This window comes from Parasteatoda tepidariorum, chromosome 4 (genome assembly GCF_043381705.1).
Source record: "Parasteatoda tepidariorum isolate YZ-2023 chromosome 4, CAS_Ptep_4.0, whole genome shotgun sequence".
Lineage (NCBI taxonomy): Eukaryota > Metazoa > Arthropoda > Arachnida > Araneae > Theridiidae > Parasteatoda > Parasteatoda tepidariorum.
In genome coordinates, this window is record NC_092207.1 from 17,223,181 (window position 1) to 17,239,108 (window position 15,928).

The window sequence follows — 15,928 nt, forward strand, 5'->3', positions numbered from 1 at the left end:
AACTCCAGTTGTATTGCTGTTCAGAATTGAACACTAAAATTAAGTTACTTAGCTGTAATAAATAAATTATGTTATCCTTATCTGTGATTTTTTTTTACTCTTTTTTTACAGACTATTGAATCGACTTCTCACACTTTTATCTCATTTATTCTGGGAATGTTCATACACGTGATCGTTGAACTACCAATTGCAAGATTGTGTGAAATATACATGGATCGCAATGAAAAGGAGAAACTAAAAGCTGGAACAGAACATTCAGAAGCGAACATCGAAAATTCTAAAATGGATGAAAAGAAAGATTCATAAGAAGTGAATGAAATGAATGAAATATCGAAAGGAATAGGAATTGTTGATATTTTCATATAAAACTAAAAATCTCTTGAGTTATTATTGCACCTCACGAACCTCAGCTGACGATAGTAGACGCGTAATTGAAATTTCTGAACAAGCTCACATATTATAAATCATTTTTGTTTCGTTTGAAAATTTAAACGAAAAGGGCATGAAAGCGGTTTTAACGAAAATTAACGCGTTGAAATATTATCAACATTATTATGCTTTATTCTAATTTAGGTTTACTTTAATTGCAAAAGACGAATTCTCTCAAGAGAAATATTTGTAGCATAAATAGGATTTTTCAATTTGCATATCAGTGCATGTTAATAAGCTGTATATATATATATATATATATNTATATATATATATATTACTGACAATGCATGGTGATTAATAATAATAATTGTCTTCTTTTTTTCAAAATCTCTGATTTTTCAGAATTTAGTGAAAATAGATTTTGGGTTCAACTAATTATTTCATATTTGTTTCCTTGAAAAAGAGAAGACAATTATAATTATTAATCACCATGCATTGTCAGTAATAGTGATTTACTACCCAGTAAGTATGGCCTATTACCTAATATTTTTTCTTACACTGATATATATATATATATTTTAAGCTTGGAGATATTGACCCGTATTACCTACTCTACACATACAATGTAAGTTTAAGGGTACGACGCATGCTTTATAATCGTTTGGTCTTCTGTGATTATTGTGTTTTCTACTGTGCCTAAAGGACCGAGTTCCAACGTCACCACAGCTCAAAGGGTAGTGAATTTGGGGACAGAAACCTTTTTTGATTAAATTTTATTTACCATTGAAAATAAAGTTTAATCTACTAAATAAAAAAAAAATTTGAAAAAAAAAACTATTTTGTAAAATAGTGAAATCTCTTCATTGTAATTTGAAAAAAATTCACGTAGGAAACAATATGTATGAATAAAAAGACGGTTATTATGTATCGTCAGACATATCTTTAAAAAGTGGGTAGATACTTATTGGTTATGGGGGCCATATACTATTGGCGACTGTTTTTACATATGTTCGCCAACACGAACATTGAGTCCCTATCACCGATAAGTGCTAAATTTCAATAGCAAATAATACCAATACTTAACAGTGCTTTTATATTAGTCTATATTTTCAATACCCAAATAAAATTCTTCACCACGCACAATAATATCGTATTCGATATTCAATTTCAATCGTTATCTGCATTCACGTTAGTACTTTTTTGATATGATATAATAATGATATTATCATTTTCGAAAATTATAATCATCAATTATGATCATTATATTTCCTTATTGGATTTGTATTATTATTAATAATGATCGTGATATTATCATATTCGAAAATAATAATTATCAGTAATGATCATGATATTTTCATATTCGATTTGCATCATTATCAATAATGATGAGGATACTATCGTATTTTATACACCCCTATGCAGTGTCGGTAGCTGGGGGTGATTAGAATCGTTGCTCCTAGACTAGCTTGGATTTATGGTCCTTAATAAGTATGAAAATATTTACCCCGACCAGCCCCAATTCAGGGCATACGGGTAAATGTTTATTAAAACCAAGTAAAAACAGAAAAGAACATAAAAAGCAAAAAGTGCATAAAATACAAGAGTCATATGCCAACAGCTGGGAGGGCCGCCATATAGTTCTTAAAGCCGACGGCCCACCCTTATACTGAGCCAAATTACAATAGTATTGAAGACCCCAACAAAGTTACAGAGAATACAGTATGTGTTACAATACATAATTAGTAGTTACAAGATCTAAACATCTAAAATAAAACAAGACAATTAAAAATATGAATACAATAAAAAAATAAAAAACTTTCTTCTTTTTTCCTTTCCCGTCTATTTTTGTTGATAAAAACGCTAAAAGCGAATATGCAAGTGAGTGAAAACATCAAGATGAATTAAAATTAGTGTTGAGGTGATAGAACAGAAGACCAACGGAGTCCCCCAGGATGCTCAAGTTTGAAAAATATAAAAGGGGAATGACGGGTTAAAATAGAAGTGGATTGGCAGTTCAGGTATTGAGGGGAGACATCAAGTCAACCAAAGTGTATAGGGTCCATCGGATTGTCCATTGTAATGTTATATTGATAAAAGCATTATCTTCTAGTGTGCTTTTAATAATTTCTCTAATAATTTGTTGCTGTTGTTTTGTTCTGCACCACTTTTCGATTGGTTTCCTGATGTTAATATGATTCCCCCGGAGTGTCGAGAATTTAGGACATTCTGCAATTAGATGTTGAACCGTTTGGCTTTTGCCGCAGTATTTGCAGCTAGATGATTTCTGAAAAAATCTCGTGGGCGGTATATTGGTTTATGTAAAAGTCACAATTTAAAAGTTTATCGCTGACTTTTGGAAAAAACTTGTTGGTATATCTCCCATTTGATGAACTGTCCCACCTTTCTTGCCATAAATCTCTGCTGACCTGCCGTAGTTTATAATTAAGCTGTGGTCTTGTCCTTAATAAGTATGAAAAAAAAACAAGTACCATAATAAATACCAAATTTAAGTACAAAAAAACACTCAGGTGACCAAAAGTTACCATTAATTGATACCGCACATAAAAAAAAAAGATTAACAAGAAGGGCTGAAAAGAAATGCATTTACTAACTTTATCATATGGTAACGTTTTAATATAATTATACAATGCTAGCTTTAAAAATACTTAGAAGAAAAATAATCTTTAAAAATTCATCAGCTGTCTTATAAACAAGAAATTTCCTCATAGTGTTGAAACGTGTTCAGACTATACTTTGAGATATATTNTCGTTATCTGTATTCACGTTAGTACTTTTTTGATATGATATAATAATGATATTATGATATTCGAAAATTATAATTATCAATTATGATCGTTATCTTTTCATACTGGATTTGTATTATTATTAATAATGATCGTGATATCATCATATTCGAAAATTATATTTATCAGTTATGATTATGATATTTTCATATTCGTTTTGTATTATTATCAATAATGATGAGGATACTATCGTATTTTATACACCCCTATGCAGTGTCGGTAGAATCGTTGCTCCTCCATGTTGGTAAGCTTGGATTTATGGTACTTAATAAGTATGAAAAAAAACAAGTACCAAAATAAATACCAAATTTAAGTACAAAAAAACACTCAGGTGACCAAAAGTTATTATTAATGGATACCTCACAATTTCATAAAAAATAATAAACAAGAAGGGCTGAAAAGAAATGCATTTACTAACTTTATCATATGGTATCGTTCTAATATTATGATACAAGTCTAGCTTTAAAAATACTTAGAAGAAAAATAATCTTTAAAAATTCATCAGCTGTCTTATAAACAAGAAATTTCCGCAGAGTGTTGAAACGTGTTCAGACTATACTGAGAGATATATTTTATTTGTAAACATTAGCATTCACACAGTGTTTAACAATTAAAAAAAAAAAAAGAAATCTCTGCACTTAATTTTAAAGCACAACAAAAGCTGGCAGTAAAACAAAAGTTTTCGAGTTCTATTCTTCAAAATAATCCCAACTAATCTACAAGCTAACATACCCCTCTGAGTAAAAGGTATTATACGAAACAAGATATTTTCGGATTTTCTGGAATTTTCTGATTAAAATATTCTTGAACAAAGAATGTGATCGCGAATACAAGATCAAATATTTTGTACCAAATTCTACATACACAGTTAAAAAAGAAAAAAAGAGGAAAACTATTTTTTCTTTGTTCAAATATTTTTAAGAGGCATTTCTGTCACGAATTACCAATTAATTATTTTAACGCCGTGATACTTTCAGGGAATTTTGTAAGCATCACATTTATTTATTTCAAAAACTGTTCTGAATGCAGCGGAGTTTTATTACATAGTTAAATTTGTTAAATTATTTTTTAATGGAAGATAAATATTGTCCTTTGTTTTGATACGTACTGTTCTATTCGTAAAAAAATGCATCATTAGTAAAATATTTACACACCTGTCTACGTTTTATAAAAATGTAGTTATTTCTTAATTGCCGATGTTAAAATTAATTTAAATGTTTACGAAGAGGAACATTAGCTTTTTTTCCACCATGAGAAAACGTAAATTTTTTAATAGTAAATATATTCTCAAAAATCTCAATAGATGTCCAAGTCAGAGGCTGGACTAGATCAGGGTTAAGCTATCATTCAATAAATTTCCGTTAACACGATTCTTATAAGACGATTCTTATTTTAATCTCAATCGAAACGTATTCCTATTGGTTGCATCTGCAATTGATTGATGATGGATGGATATTTAGTGAACGGGTAAGTGAAGTGACGTCAGTTAAGCTATAGCTATTAATAAAAAAATAAATTATGACGTTGATAATTTTAATTTCAAATATTTAGGTATTTATTTTTAATATTTTAATTATTTTATTACTTGTTTATTGTTGCTTAATTTATTATCATTATTTATAAGAAAGCAAGCAAAATTGGGGCTCTGCAACGTCTTTTTCAAGAGTTAGCAATATTGATACACGTTAGCGCTGGGAGCTTGGCATCCATTTGGCGTGCACTTAGATGCAAACATTGTTCTCTTCATAGGGATAATGGTTTTTTCTTAATAGAGTATAAAATTTTCTCTCCACTTTCAAAATATTGTTCATGTCCACATAAAAAAATAAATTATGACGTTGCTAATTTTAATTTCAAGTATTTAGGTATTTATTTTTAATATTTTAATTATTTTATTACTTGTTAATTGTATATTGTTGCTTAATTTGTTATCATTATTGATAAGAAAGCAGGCAAAATTGAGACTCTTCAACGTCTTTTCAAGAGTTAGCGATATTGATATACGTTTGCGCTGTGAGCTTGGCATCCATTTGGCGTGCACTTAGATGCAAACAAGTTCTCTTCATAGGAATAATGGTTTTTTCTTAACTTGCAACAGAGTATAAAATTTTCTCTCTATTTTCAAAATATTGTTCATGTCCACTTAAGGATGTCGTGGAATGAAATTCTACTTTTCCTATCCCCATGTGGTACTTATCGGTTATAGGGATCACATAGTGGGGTTCGATCCGAGTTGTCGCCAATACGTATACTGGCAATATTATGTGATACCATGTAAACCTTAATATTTTATTCCTTCAAATATTTTTTTTAATTTCTAGTAATAGCGCTCGGACAACACATTCATTGACTGTGTGGCAGTACACACAGCATAAGTAAGGAGACATCATGGAAGATCAGAGTGCAACATAAAAACATATTCTGCATGGAATCGTGCTCTTTAGCTATAGTGTATTTGGCGTTACTCAGGAAGCATCACGGAGAGGCCCACTACAAAAAAATTTGATATATCAATTGTAAAAATATTATGGTCTGTTACCACGAATAAAAACCGAAAGTAAACAAAAACAAAAGTATTAACCGAAATTAAACGAAAAAAACTATCGTAGTCTGTTACTCGGAATAACAACCGAAATTAGATACAAACTTTGCAATCAAAATATTAATTAGAATGAATCAGCATTATTTGTGAAAAATTATTGTGCCATGGAAACTCGCTGCGATCATACCAATCATAATTCTACTAATTCGATAAAATTTTATTCAATCTATTATTACTAACTACTTTTGCCACATCAATTTTGACAGATCAGTAGCCTGTGCAAATCAGAATCCAGCCTTTGTTCCCACGTGTTGGCGAACTTGGCTTCGTGGTTCCTATTACAAATAAGTACCCCAAACCCTAATGTTAACTTATAATAAATTATATGGACAAAAAATTCACTATTTATTAAGTCATTAACGTAGCGGAATAAATTTGAGTTTTATTCATTTAAATGTTTCTTTTGATACTTATGCTAATTTTTCAGGCTTTTTTCAGGTCAAATATCTTTCAAACCTTAATTAACAGGAGATATTATAGCAACTTAGGAAATATTTCAGAAATAAAGGCCTAAAATTTAGTTCAATGGAATTAAGTTCAATGGCAATTAATTAAGTTCAATGGAAGATATAATGAATGAAATGGAACGAAAAATATTCGAAAATAATAGTGATCTTATAAAGAAGGAACTACTGTCCACAAACTTCCCCATATGTTAACATGGGAGACGGGGGGGGGGGGGATAGAGTCTGACTCCAGCAGGTTACCCTTAATTCTCTTCTCCACTATCAAAAGAGTACTTGAACAAGCTTTCAAGAACTATCTGGAAAAGAGTTTGACTAAGCAATAAGCTTCTTGGTCATGTCAAAGTAGAATTTTGAGGGGCAGTCGTTCCCTCCTGATGTTCTACAAAAGCCAAGCATAAGCCTCCCAACAAAGCCTCGCCCTCAGCTGCCGTTGATTGACTTGTAACGAGATTAATAGTGTTTTGATTGGGGATAACATCTTCTTAACTCAAACAAGAAGCCTGTTGTCTTTTTCCAGAAATTAAGTTTAGTGTGGACTAGCTTTCAAATGAAGTCATTAATATTCACGCATGACACAATCTAACTATAGCTTTAAATGAACTAATATAGATTGACTTTTCTGGAATTAAGATGTAAGTTTTGCGATGCTAATTTGTGAAATTGATTCTTAAAATTTACATTTAAACTTTTTAATACAGAAGCTTTTCACAGGAACGACTCAATATTTTTATTTTTACTAATTTATATTAATTTGTTTAGATTAATTTATTTATTTTTATTAATTCCATGACCTTTGCCGTCAAAATTTCGACAATTTCTCTGCTTAGTTGAAACTCTCAAATCTATGCAGGAACTTTGTGTCACATTCAAAGTAAGCAGCAATTGTTTTCTAAATAGTGCAAGCGAAATTTGTTCCCATTTTATTTCTAATTGAAATTTCTAACTTGAACAAACAGACATCGAACTAGAATGAGGAAAACAAGGAAAAATTTAAAAAGCCACGTTTCTCAAGTGGACTAAAATAAAGAAGAAACTACTAATACTCCTCTTTGTAAGATTTTTAAAGAAACTAGCACCACTTTCAGCTCCAAGAACTTGTCTCACGTCTGTCGAAAGTTCAAGTATGTCTATTTTATGGTAAATCTATAATTCAAGGCATTCTTCATTTCTTATACATATCCGAATCCCCGTTCATGGTAGGGGTAAAAAATTTATAAACAACAAATAAATCTATATGAATTTAAAATACGCAATCATGCATAAAATTGAAAAATAGCATTAAACCGAATCGAATAAAAAACAATAATATTATTTTCATTATTTGTAGCTTTTTCCTTTTTTTATTATATGATTAAGGAAAGAAGAATAACACTTTAAAATAAAGATTAATTCTACTCTACAATTAAGCTCTAACAATAATGCTATAGATATCGGCCCAAACTCTAGATATTCCATAATCTGCTAATAATTTGACGTCACGCTGATTTTGCTTTCACTTATTTGATGTGAACAATAACAGCTTAGCACCAATTTGGAGGCCGAAACAGCTTATTGAAACTGTGAGTGATCGCCTTTTCAGAAGATTGCTTTTGTATAGTACTTTTCGTTTGCGACCTCAACTTTTTTTTTCTAATGTTCACTCGATTGACACTCGTCATTCAGATATTAGTGTTGTTGTTGTTGTTTCTAATGCTACTTGCTACACGGGCAAGCCTGCTTGGTGAAACCGAGCAAATTTAAGGCAGTGTGTGCGTTTCTTGTTTTTCAGAGGCGCCATCTATGGCCAAGAACTCGACTTCTGCCACACCATCGTTTTTCTAAAATTTACAATTAGTTTGATCAGATGTGTCATTTTGATCAAATTTTTAAAGACATTCTTCTCAAACTGTGAAATTTTCCATAGAAATGTTGCTTTATCGCTACATTTTTTAGAAACATCTTACTGCATTATTGTTGAGTTATCTTGATGTAAAAGGAAATAAGAAGTCACAAAAAAGTCATTTCATTTGAATCTTCCAAATTGGGATCGAGTATTGTTTAGAAATTAGTTTGAGTGAAATATTTAAAGGTATAGTTATGAAATGTTTTGAGTGATTATAAGATATGTTTCATGATAAAAAATTGTTTCAAATGAAAGTCGTTGATACGTCAGTTGTTAGATCTTGAAAAGGTTTAAGAAAGAAAAGATTGTACAAAAGAAAGTTATTGGAATGTTTAATTTGGAGTTTGCATTCAGAATGAATTGAAGTTTGCACCGTTAAACTGAGAACAGTAAGGAGAAAATTTATTGAATTTTTGAAAGATTGCACTAGTTTGTTAAGTAAAAGTTCAGTTAAAATGCGGCATTATTATTAGATACATAAAGACTTTTGTCAAACTAATGAAATTTTGTTTCAGAACATTAAAATTATTTTAATAATCTGATGCTACATTTTTTTACTGTTTGATTGAAATTGTATTTAATTTAATGAAATTCTATTCCAATTACTAGGCAAACAAACAATTAAGTAATTATAAATTTATAAAGTGAACAGGATTCTAACCCAATACGCAACGGGACCTAAAATTTCGTTCCCGGTGTTCAATATTTAAGTAAAATTTTACCTCATTTTTTTAAATCTCTTAATCTCAGTGTTTTTGAGCTTATGGTTCCAAAAAATTGATCTTCACTCTAAGAATTTTGAATATTTGTAATATCTTGTAAAAAATTTAAAATGGTGTCGATGATTTTCTTAAAAATTTATCATGCCTTCTTTTAATATTTTGTCTACTGTAGAATAAAAGTGATTCCTTTAAATTTCAATTATTTATAGCATATAAGTAGATTCAACTCTCAAAGGTAACGCCAAATGTCTTCCTCGGTTTACATTAAAGTGAACATATCAAGTCTACATACCTAAAATTCAGAATAGTGTGTGAAACACGTCAGACAGTTGTTACATGTTGCATTTATACATTTTAATTGCATCATGAAATGCATGGAAATAGCCTTGAAATAAATTTGCAACATTTCAAGAACTTTTTTTCTATGGATTTTTATATTCTTTCTTACGTTTCGCAATAGAAACTGAACAGCATAGAAAATAAAAGTATTTAAATAAAAGTATCACGAATATTTTAAAAAGTTTCATACATTTTATAAAATTAAAGCAAAACCCACTCCTCACCTTTTTGAAACATTAATCGCTTCATATTTTTTTAGTTAATAGTTTATTTCTAAATAAGCATAAATAGTAAAAAAAAATTTAAAAATTCTAAATTTTCTGCAAATTATAAATTAGAATACCATAATTTCATAATTGGGTTTTATTTTATTTAACTCTTATATTTTGTACGAAAAAAATAATAAATGGCATAAATATGCTTTTCAACTCACTACTTCTTTGAAATCAATAATTTTTACTCCGTGCAAAATATTATTTACTCATTTCAATACATTTATACACTTTATTCTGATACAGCACATTTAAATTAAAATTCTTGAAATAGATGAGGATTATTCAACTCCTGGAGACGCAAACAACCTCTTCCAAATTGAACCGAGAAATATTAAATCGGAACTTAATGAATGATCCAATCTCCGCTTCCTTTGTCAGACTTAGCAGACAATATAGATTGGAAGGTCCAAAGAGAGATTTTCTAGAATTATTCTTCTGTTCCCATGAGCCTCAGTTGGAGTGAAACTGAAATTAGACTGGACTGCACTTATTAAGTCCACTGAGACATTCTGTTTCTTCTTGCTTAATTTAAATCTAAGTCCCCCAAGCAATCACTAAAGAAAGCTTACTCTTAAAGCTTATACAACATGTACTGTATGGATTTCTAAATAATCTTATAAATATATAGTTTATTAATTTTGTATAATTCCATACTATGGTACATTTCACTCTTTTGCAAATCGTCCTCGATATATATATGGTGTTTTGAAATATAGAAAAAAGTTTTTATTTATTAGTTTGTTTTTCTTTAAGTTGGAGAGTTATTTCGTCATAAAATTGCGTTATTTGCAACTATCTGACGAAAATGTTTCCTCATGTCGAAACTTTATCGTGGTATATTGTGGGAGATTGTTAAATCAAATGACGAAACTCGGATGAAGACTAGACGATCGAAAATGAAATGAGGAAATAAACTGTCATTTTGACGAAATATTTACTGGGAGCATATACCAACAAACGTTTTCGTCAAAAACGAAGTAAGTGATCCATTTTTCACAGTGCTCAAATAAATACATCGCAATAATTAATTTTCTTGGCAAACCATATTTAAAAGAATATCTATTAAAAGATCTATTTTACTAGATATGACATAAATCTTGCGATTTACTCAATATTTAATTATATGACTTAATAACCAAAAACCCAAAATAACGAAAATATTAAAATCGAAATGATCCCAAATCGAAGTCGGATATCGAATTTCGAAATGGAAATTATCGAATTAAATAAATAATTGAGAAGCAAATGTATAAGCATCTATGGATATTTTTAAGTTATTTCATATTTTCCAAGTTGTATGTATAAATGTTTTTGTATTTTTAAATGTGTGTATGTAAATGATGAGGAGCTGATTATTTACTCACTTTTAATGATATGATAATTAAAATCACCAGAAAAATGAACATTATAGAAATCGACATCAACCAATCAAATTACCAAATCAAAATGGGAAATTACTTCTGGAGATAGATTTACGTTATTTTATATGCTCCAATCTATATTTAGAATGAAGAATTGCTGAGTAAATAAAATTATTGAAATCAAAATAAACCAAATTGAAATCAGGTATTGAATATTGAAATGGACTAATAAATAATAATAACTTATAATAACTTAGAGATAATTAATTTCGTGTAGGTTGATGACATAGAGCTTGCGATTTATTCAATAATTGCACGTTTAATAATTAAAATTACCAAAATAATGAAAATTATCATAATCGAATATCCCAAAGGAAATTACCAAAATTGCCTAAATAGGCAAAATTATTTAAAAAAGACAAACTAAAGACATCTATATAAGTATAATTTCGTTATTTCATATTTTTTAAACTATATTCAAAGTGACTCTGCGTGTATGTATACTGCGCAAGAAAATAAACGGACCACTCTGAACAACTTTTGATCCTAATGATAGTATTTTCACTTTCAATGATTCAATGTTAACAGTGAGAGTGACCTCAAATATACTAATTAATTTGCCGAAATAGACAAAATTATCTAAAAAAGACAAATTAAACACATCTATAAGTATAATTTCGATATTTCATATTTTTTAAACTATATTCAAAGTAACTCTGCGTGTATGTATACTGCGCAAGAAAATAAACGGACCACCCTGAACAACTTTTGATCCTAATGATAGTATTTTCACTTTCAACGATTCAATGTTAACAGTTCGAGAGAGTGGCTTCAAATAAACTAATTAATTTGTGTAGCCGATAATTTAAGTTACTAAATTAGACACAAAAAACGTACTTTCTATGAATAAACATAAATTTTTTTTTATGATGGATTCGAATTTTTAGCCTCAATCTTGGAAATATGGTCCTCATAGTCTGATCTGGAGAATAATCCTAAGTTTGGACCCCTTAATGCTAATTTTATTTTTGTCATTGTTCGTCATATATCAAATTTTTTTGGGGGGGGATTGAAAATTTTTTCAACACAATTAAAAAAAATTTTTACCCAAATATAATAATTCAGTGCAAAAAATAACTTTTAATGAATATTTATTATTTTTTTTTTTATTATTTCATTTAATAATTGTCGAAAAATTTTGAATTGTAAAGCATACAATTATTTACATCATTTTTAAGAATGTAATCTTACATGGCAAAATGCAAAATTTGAGCGAAATCGGTCTGTAGTTATTGCTGTAGGTTGCTATTGCATCTGAGAAATCAAATTTTAAATGCACAATTTCTTTAAAATTCGATTTCTCAAGAGCTATTCGACTGATTTCGACCAAATTTTTGTATTTTGCCATTTAAAATCACATTCTTTAAAATGATGTAAACATTTGCATACCATGCAGTTAATTTTTTTCGACTTTCATTAAATGAAATAAAAAAAATAATAAATATTTGTTTGAAGATATTTTTACTTTTAATTACGTATGGATAAACGAACTTTATAATCGTGTGGACAAAGTTTTGAATTCGCTTAAAAAGTTCTAGAAATATGGAGAAGTTCGCAAAAAATTAAATTTACATTAAGATATTCAAACTTTTACATGCTCTTCTGACCAAACTTTCGGGGCCATATTTCCCAGGTCGCGTTACGTCCATACATTGGGGATCAAATTCTTAATCTGTCGATAAAAGGGTATGTATATTCAGAGAAAATACGTTTTTGTGTCCGATTTCGAAACTTTAAATAGCGTCTATCATATTTAAGATGATCAACTTGAACCATTAAAATTAAGTCCTAGTACGTGAAAATCCGATCATTAAGTAAAAAGTTATCAAGGGAGTTTTATGCACAGCTTTCCTAAGGAAATTTATAAAAATTTTATTACGTAACTCTAATTTAATGAGCATTAATAATTCCAAATCTTTAAACATTCTTCAGATTCGTCTTTTTTCCCCTATAAAATCTATTTATATTTGAACGAGTATTAGAAACGGGAAAAATATTAATGCTGTGCAAGTCTTTATTAACTGACTAAATAAAAGAATCCATCATAAAAATATATAATTTTCGAGTGCTTAAAGATGGAAAACAAAACTTTAAGAAGGAAAGCAAAACAGATGTGAAAAAGAAAGAGCAATGTTGCCAACGAACAAATGGAAAATAAGATAGAGGTGAAATACAAAATTTAAAAAAAACCACTGAAGACGAAAGAGGTAAATCAGAATAGAATGCATTTTCGGGCGCTATCGAGTGGTGGTGGGGAAGTGGTAAAGTCGTTTACTAGGGAATCAGATGTGGTAGAGCAGGTTGATGCGTCAGGGTGGGGTGGAGGTTTGGCGTTATCAAAATTAAATTTATACCCTAGATTCCAAAAATGTGAGACAATGGTTGACTCATAGAATTTTTGATGGCGGACACATCCATCATTTTCCCTTAATCTAAATTTTAGAGAGTATCCAGTTTGTTCAATATAAGCAAGAAACAAAGTATGTGGTAAAGGCCTCATATATTATAATATATTATGTAGTAATACACATATAATATATCTCAACTCACATCAAGCTTATGAAAGCGAACACATCTATCATCTTCCCTTAATCTGAGTTTTAGAGCGTATCGAGTTTGTTCAATACAGCCGAAGTTACATTAACGAAGTAAGTGGTAAATGCCTTATATTCTATAATATATTATGTAGTAGCACACAGATAATAATACCTCATCTCGTATCGAGATTTTGAAAAACATTCTGAAGTGGAACAGAAGCAATATTTTTGGGAACAATCCCGTAAAGATGTATGCCCTAAGGGATATTTTTTATATTAAAACATTAATTATGCAAATTAACTATGTTAAAATGTTTGCTATAGTACATTACTTAAATGCGCGAGATGGCTTATAAACAGTTATGAGACATATTAAATGATATCGCTTGCTAAAACTATACCGTAAATGATTTTGTTTTCCTAAAATCGATTCGATATGCCTATCTGAAGAATATATTTTTTTACAAAAACTAATACATCTAACAGTAATGAAATTTCTAAAAATATCGGAATATTGATAACTATTTTTTTTTCATTAATTTTTTGAAACGAATATTTTCTATAGTGTATAGCATTTTTTTCTCCAAAACATTCGTATCTCTTAAGTTCGTACTCCAACTCTGAAAGAAATTCATTCTTTCGAAGAAAACATACAACAACAAAAAAAATCTTCTGAATGTGTATCCCGAAAAATCTCATTTCTCTACACTACAATAGTTCCTGGGAAACACGCAAGAAAAGAATGTTTCATATCGAGTTCAATATTTCTGTAGAAATGAAATATCAAACGTTTTAAAATTAGAAGACTTTAGGGGAATATACACGTTTCTCGATCTCAAAAATATAGGGAAATAATAAGAATCTTGCGCAAAAATTGTACTAGTGGTAATGTAACTATAGGACTAATACATATAATCACTAAATTTTATCACTATTGTAATCGCAGAACACTAGTTTAGACAAAGTTTTAAAATTAGGGACTAAAAGAGAGTACATACTATAGAGTACATTGCTTTTAATTTTTTTTTCAAAGCAAAATTTCATACTCTGCAAAAGTGGTCAAACAACATGGGCTTTTTATATTTACTTGATTTTTTTCTTAAATCGAATAATATCCTCTGTGAGAATTTATGAGAAAAATTTCCACTAGTACCAATTGCGCTAAAAACTGACTTTTAAACCTCAATAGGAAAGTTAAATAGCCCAAAGGGAACAGCGGTATCTCCTCAAGAAATTGAAATGAAACGTCAACTACAAGTCTTTACACATCATATTTACATTTCATATTTACATGTTTTTTTTAAATCGAATAATATCCTCTGTGAGAATTTATGAGAAAAATTACCACTTGTACCAATTGCGTTAAAAACTGACTTTTATACCTCAAAAAGAAAGTTAAATAGCCCTAAGGGAACAGCGGTTATCTGCTCAAGAAATTGAAATGATACGTCAACTACAAGTCTTTGCTCATTTGATCATGATGCTATCCAAGCGATTCAGAACCCACTAGTTATAGGCGGTTTGCACTTAGGCATCATCAACTATCTTTACCGAACAAACCAACTGCATTTAGGAACAGTTTAACTCATATGAATAGAAGTATTCTGGGTAATTTGTCACAAATCGGGATTATGGTTGCAAATTTTTAAGACTTGCCGAGAAAAATAAGTGGGTCTCTTGATACCGATGCTGCCTCATATTTGAAGGCTGCTTCTACAATCAATTTTACTGTCACTTATGTTTTGGCCGTGTGACACGGACAGGTGACAAAGAAAAACTGAATCATTATAAGCAAGAAAGGGTCAGTTTTGCTTGATAACTCTCGAATAAGTTTGAAATAAAACTATTTTCTTCCTTTTTTACTATTCACACACGCCAGCATAGGTTTCGTGGCCAAAAGTAGTATTTCGATAAAAAAAAATTCAAAATTTGGAGGTTTTTATTTAGGGTTTTTTATGTGCATGTAAATTAAATTCATAGCTGAAATTATGAAATACACTAAAAATACCTAAAAAAACAAAATGGCGGCTGAAATATGGCGAGCAAAAATAAAAATAAAAATAATACAGAACGTTTGAATAATTAAATATTGCAATGAAAATATAATAATTTTCGTAATTTTTTGTTAAAAATGAAAAAAAAAATTTATTTCCGAAGTAATATTACAAAATAACGCGAATTAATTACAAAATAACGAAAGAAAAAACGAAGAAGAAAAAAATAGTGCGTGGAGTCCCTCCGCGCGGAAGAAGTTAAACTTCGTAACCTGCAACGTTAATTGTAGAAGAATCAGCAGTCGTAGAAGGATCACTAGTTCTATTCAACGACTCTTTTTCCTGCTCCGCTCGCTTCCGTGCTCTGTAATAACGGTAATATTGTGCATTTTTCCCTCGTGGACCTCTTGAACCAGTGGAAGTGCTTGTGGTTGCCTCATCGTCTCGCCATGGAAAATGTATTTGTATTAATAATGTATGTGAATGCGTCATAATGTAATTTCAAAAGAGAAA

The 15,928-nt window shown here is 29.7% G+C and overlaps 2 protein-coding genes across 4 annotated transcripts in view; one reads left to right on the forward strand and one right to left on the reverse strand.

Moving 5' to 3' along the window:
• The window catches only part of LOC107448146 (O-acyltransferase like protein), a 46,602-nt gene extending 46,219 nt beyond the window's left edge, over positions 1-383 (forward strand). The window contains exon 15 of the mRNA XM_043047784.2: positions 112-383. Coding sequence (XP_042903718.1) covers positions 112-306 — 195 coding nt within the window. The 3' untranslated portion in view covers positions 307-383. The remainder of the gene's footprint in view (positions 1-111) is intronic.
• LOC107448148 (G-protein coupled receptor dmsr-1-like) overlaps positions 1-15,928 on the reverse strand; it is a 402,323-nt gene that overhangs the window by 202,113 nt on the left and 184,282 nt on the right. The window lies entirely within an intron of this gene.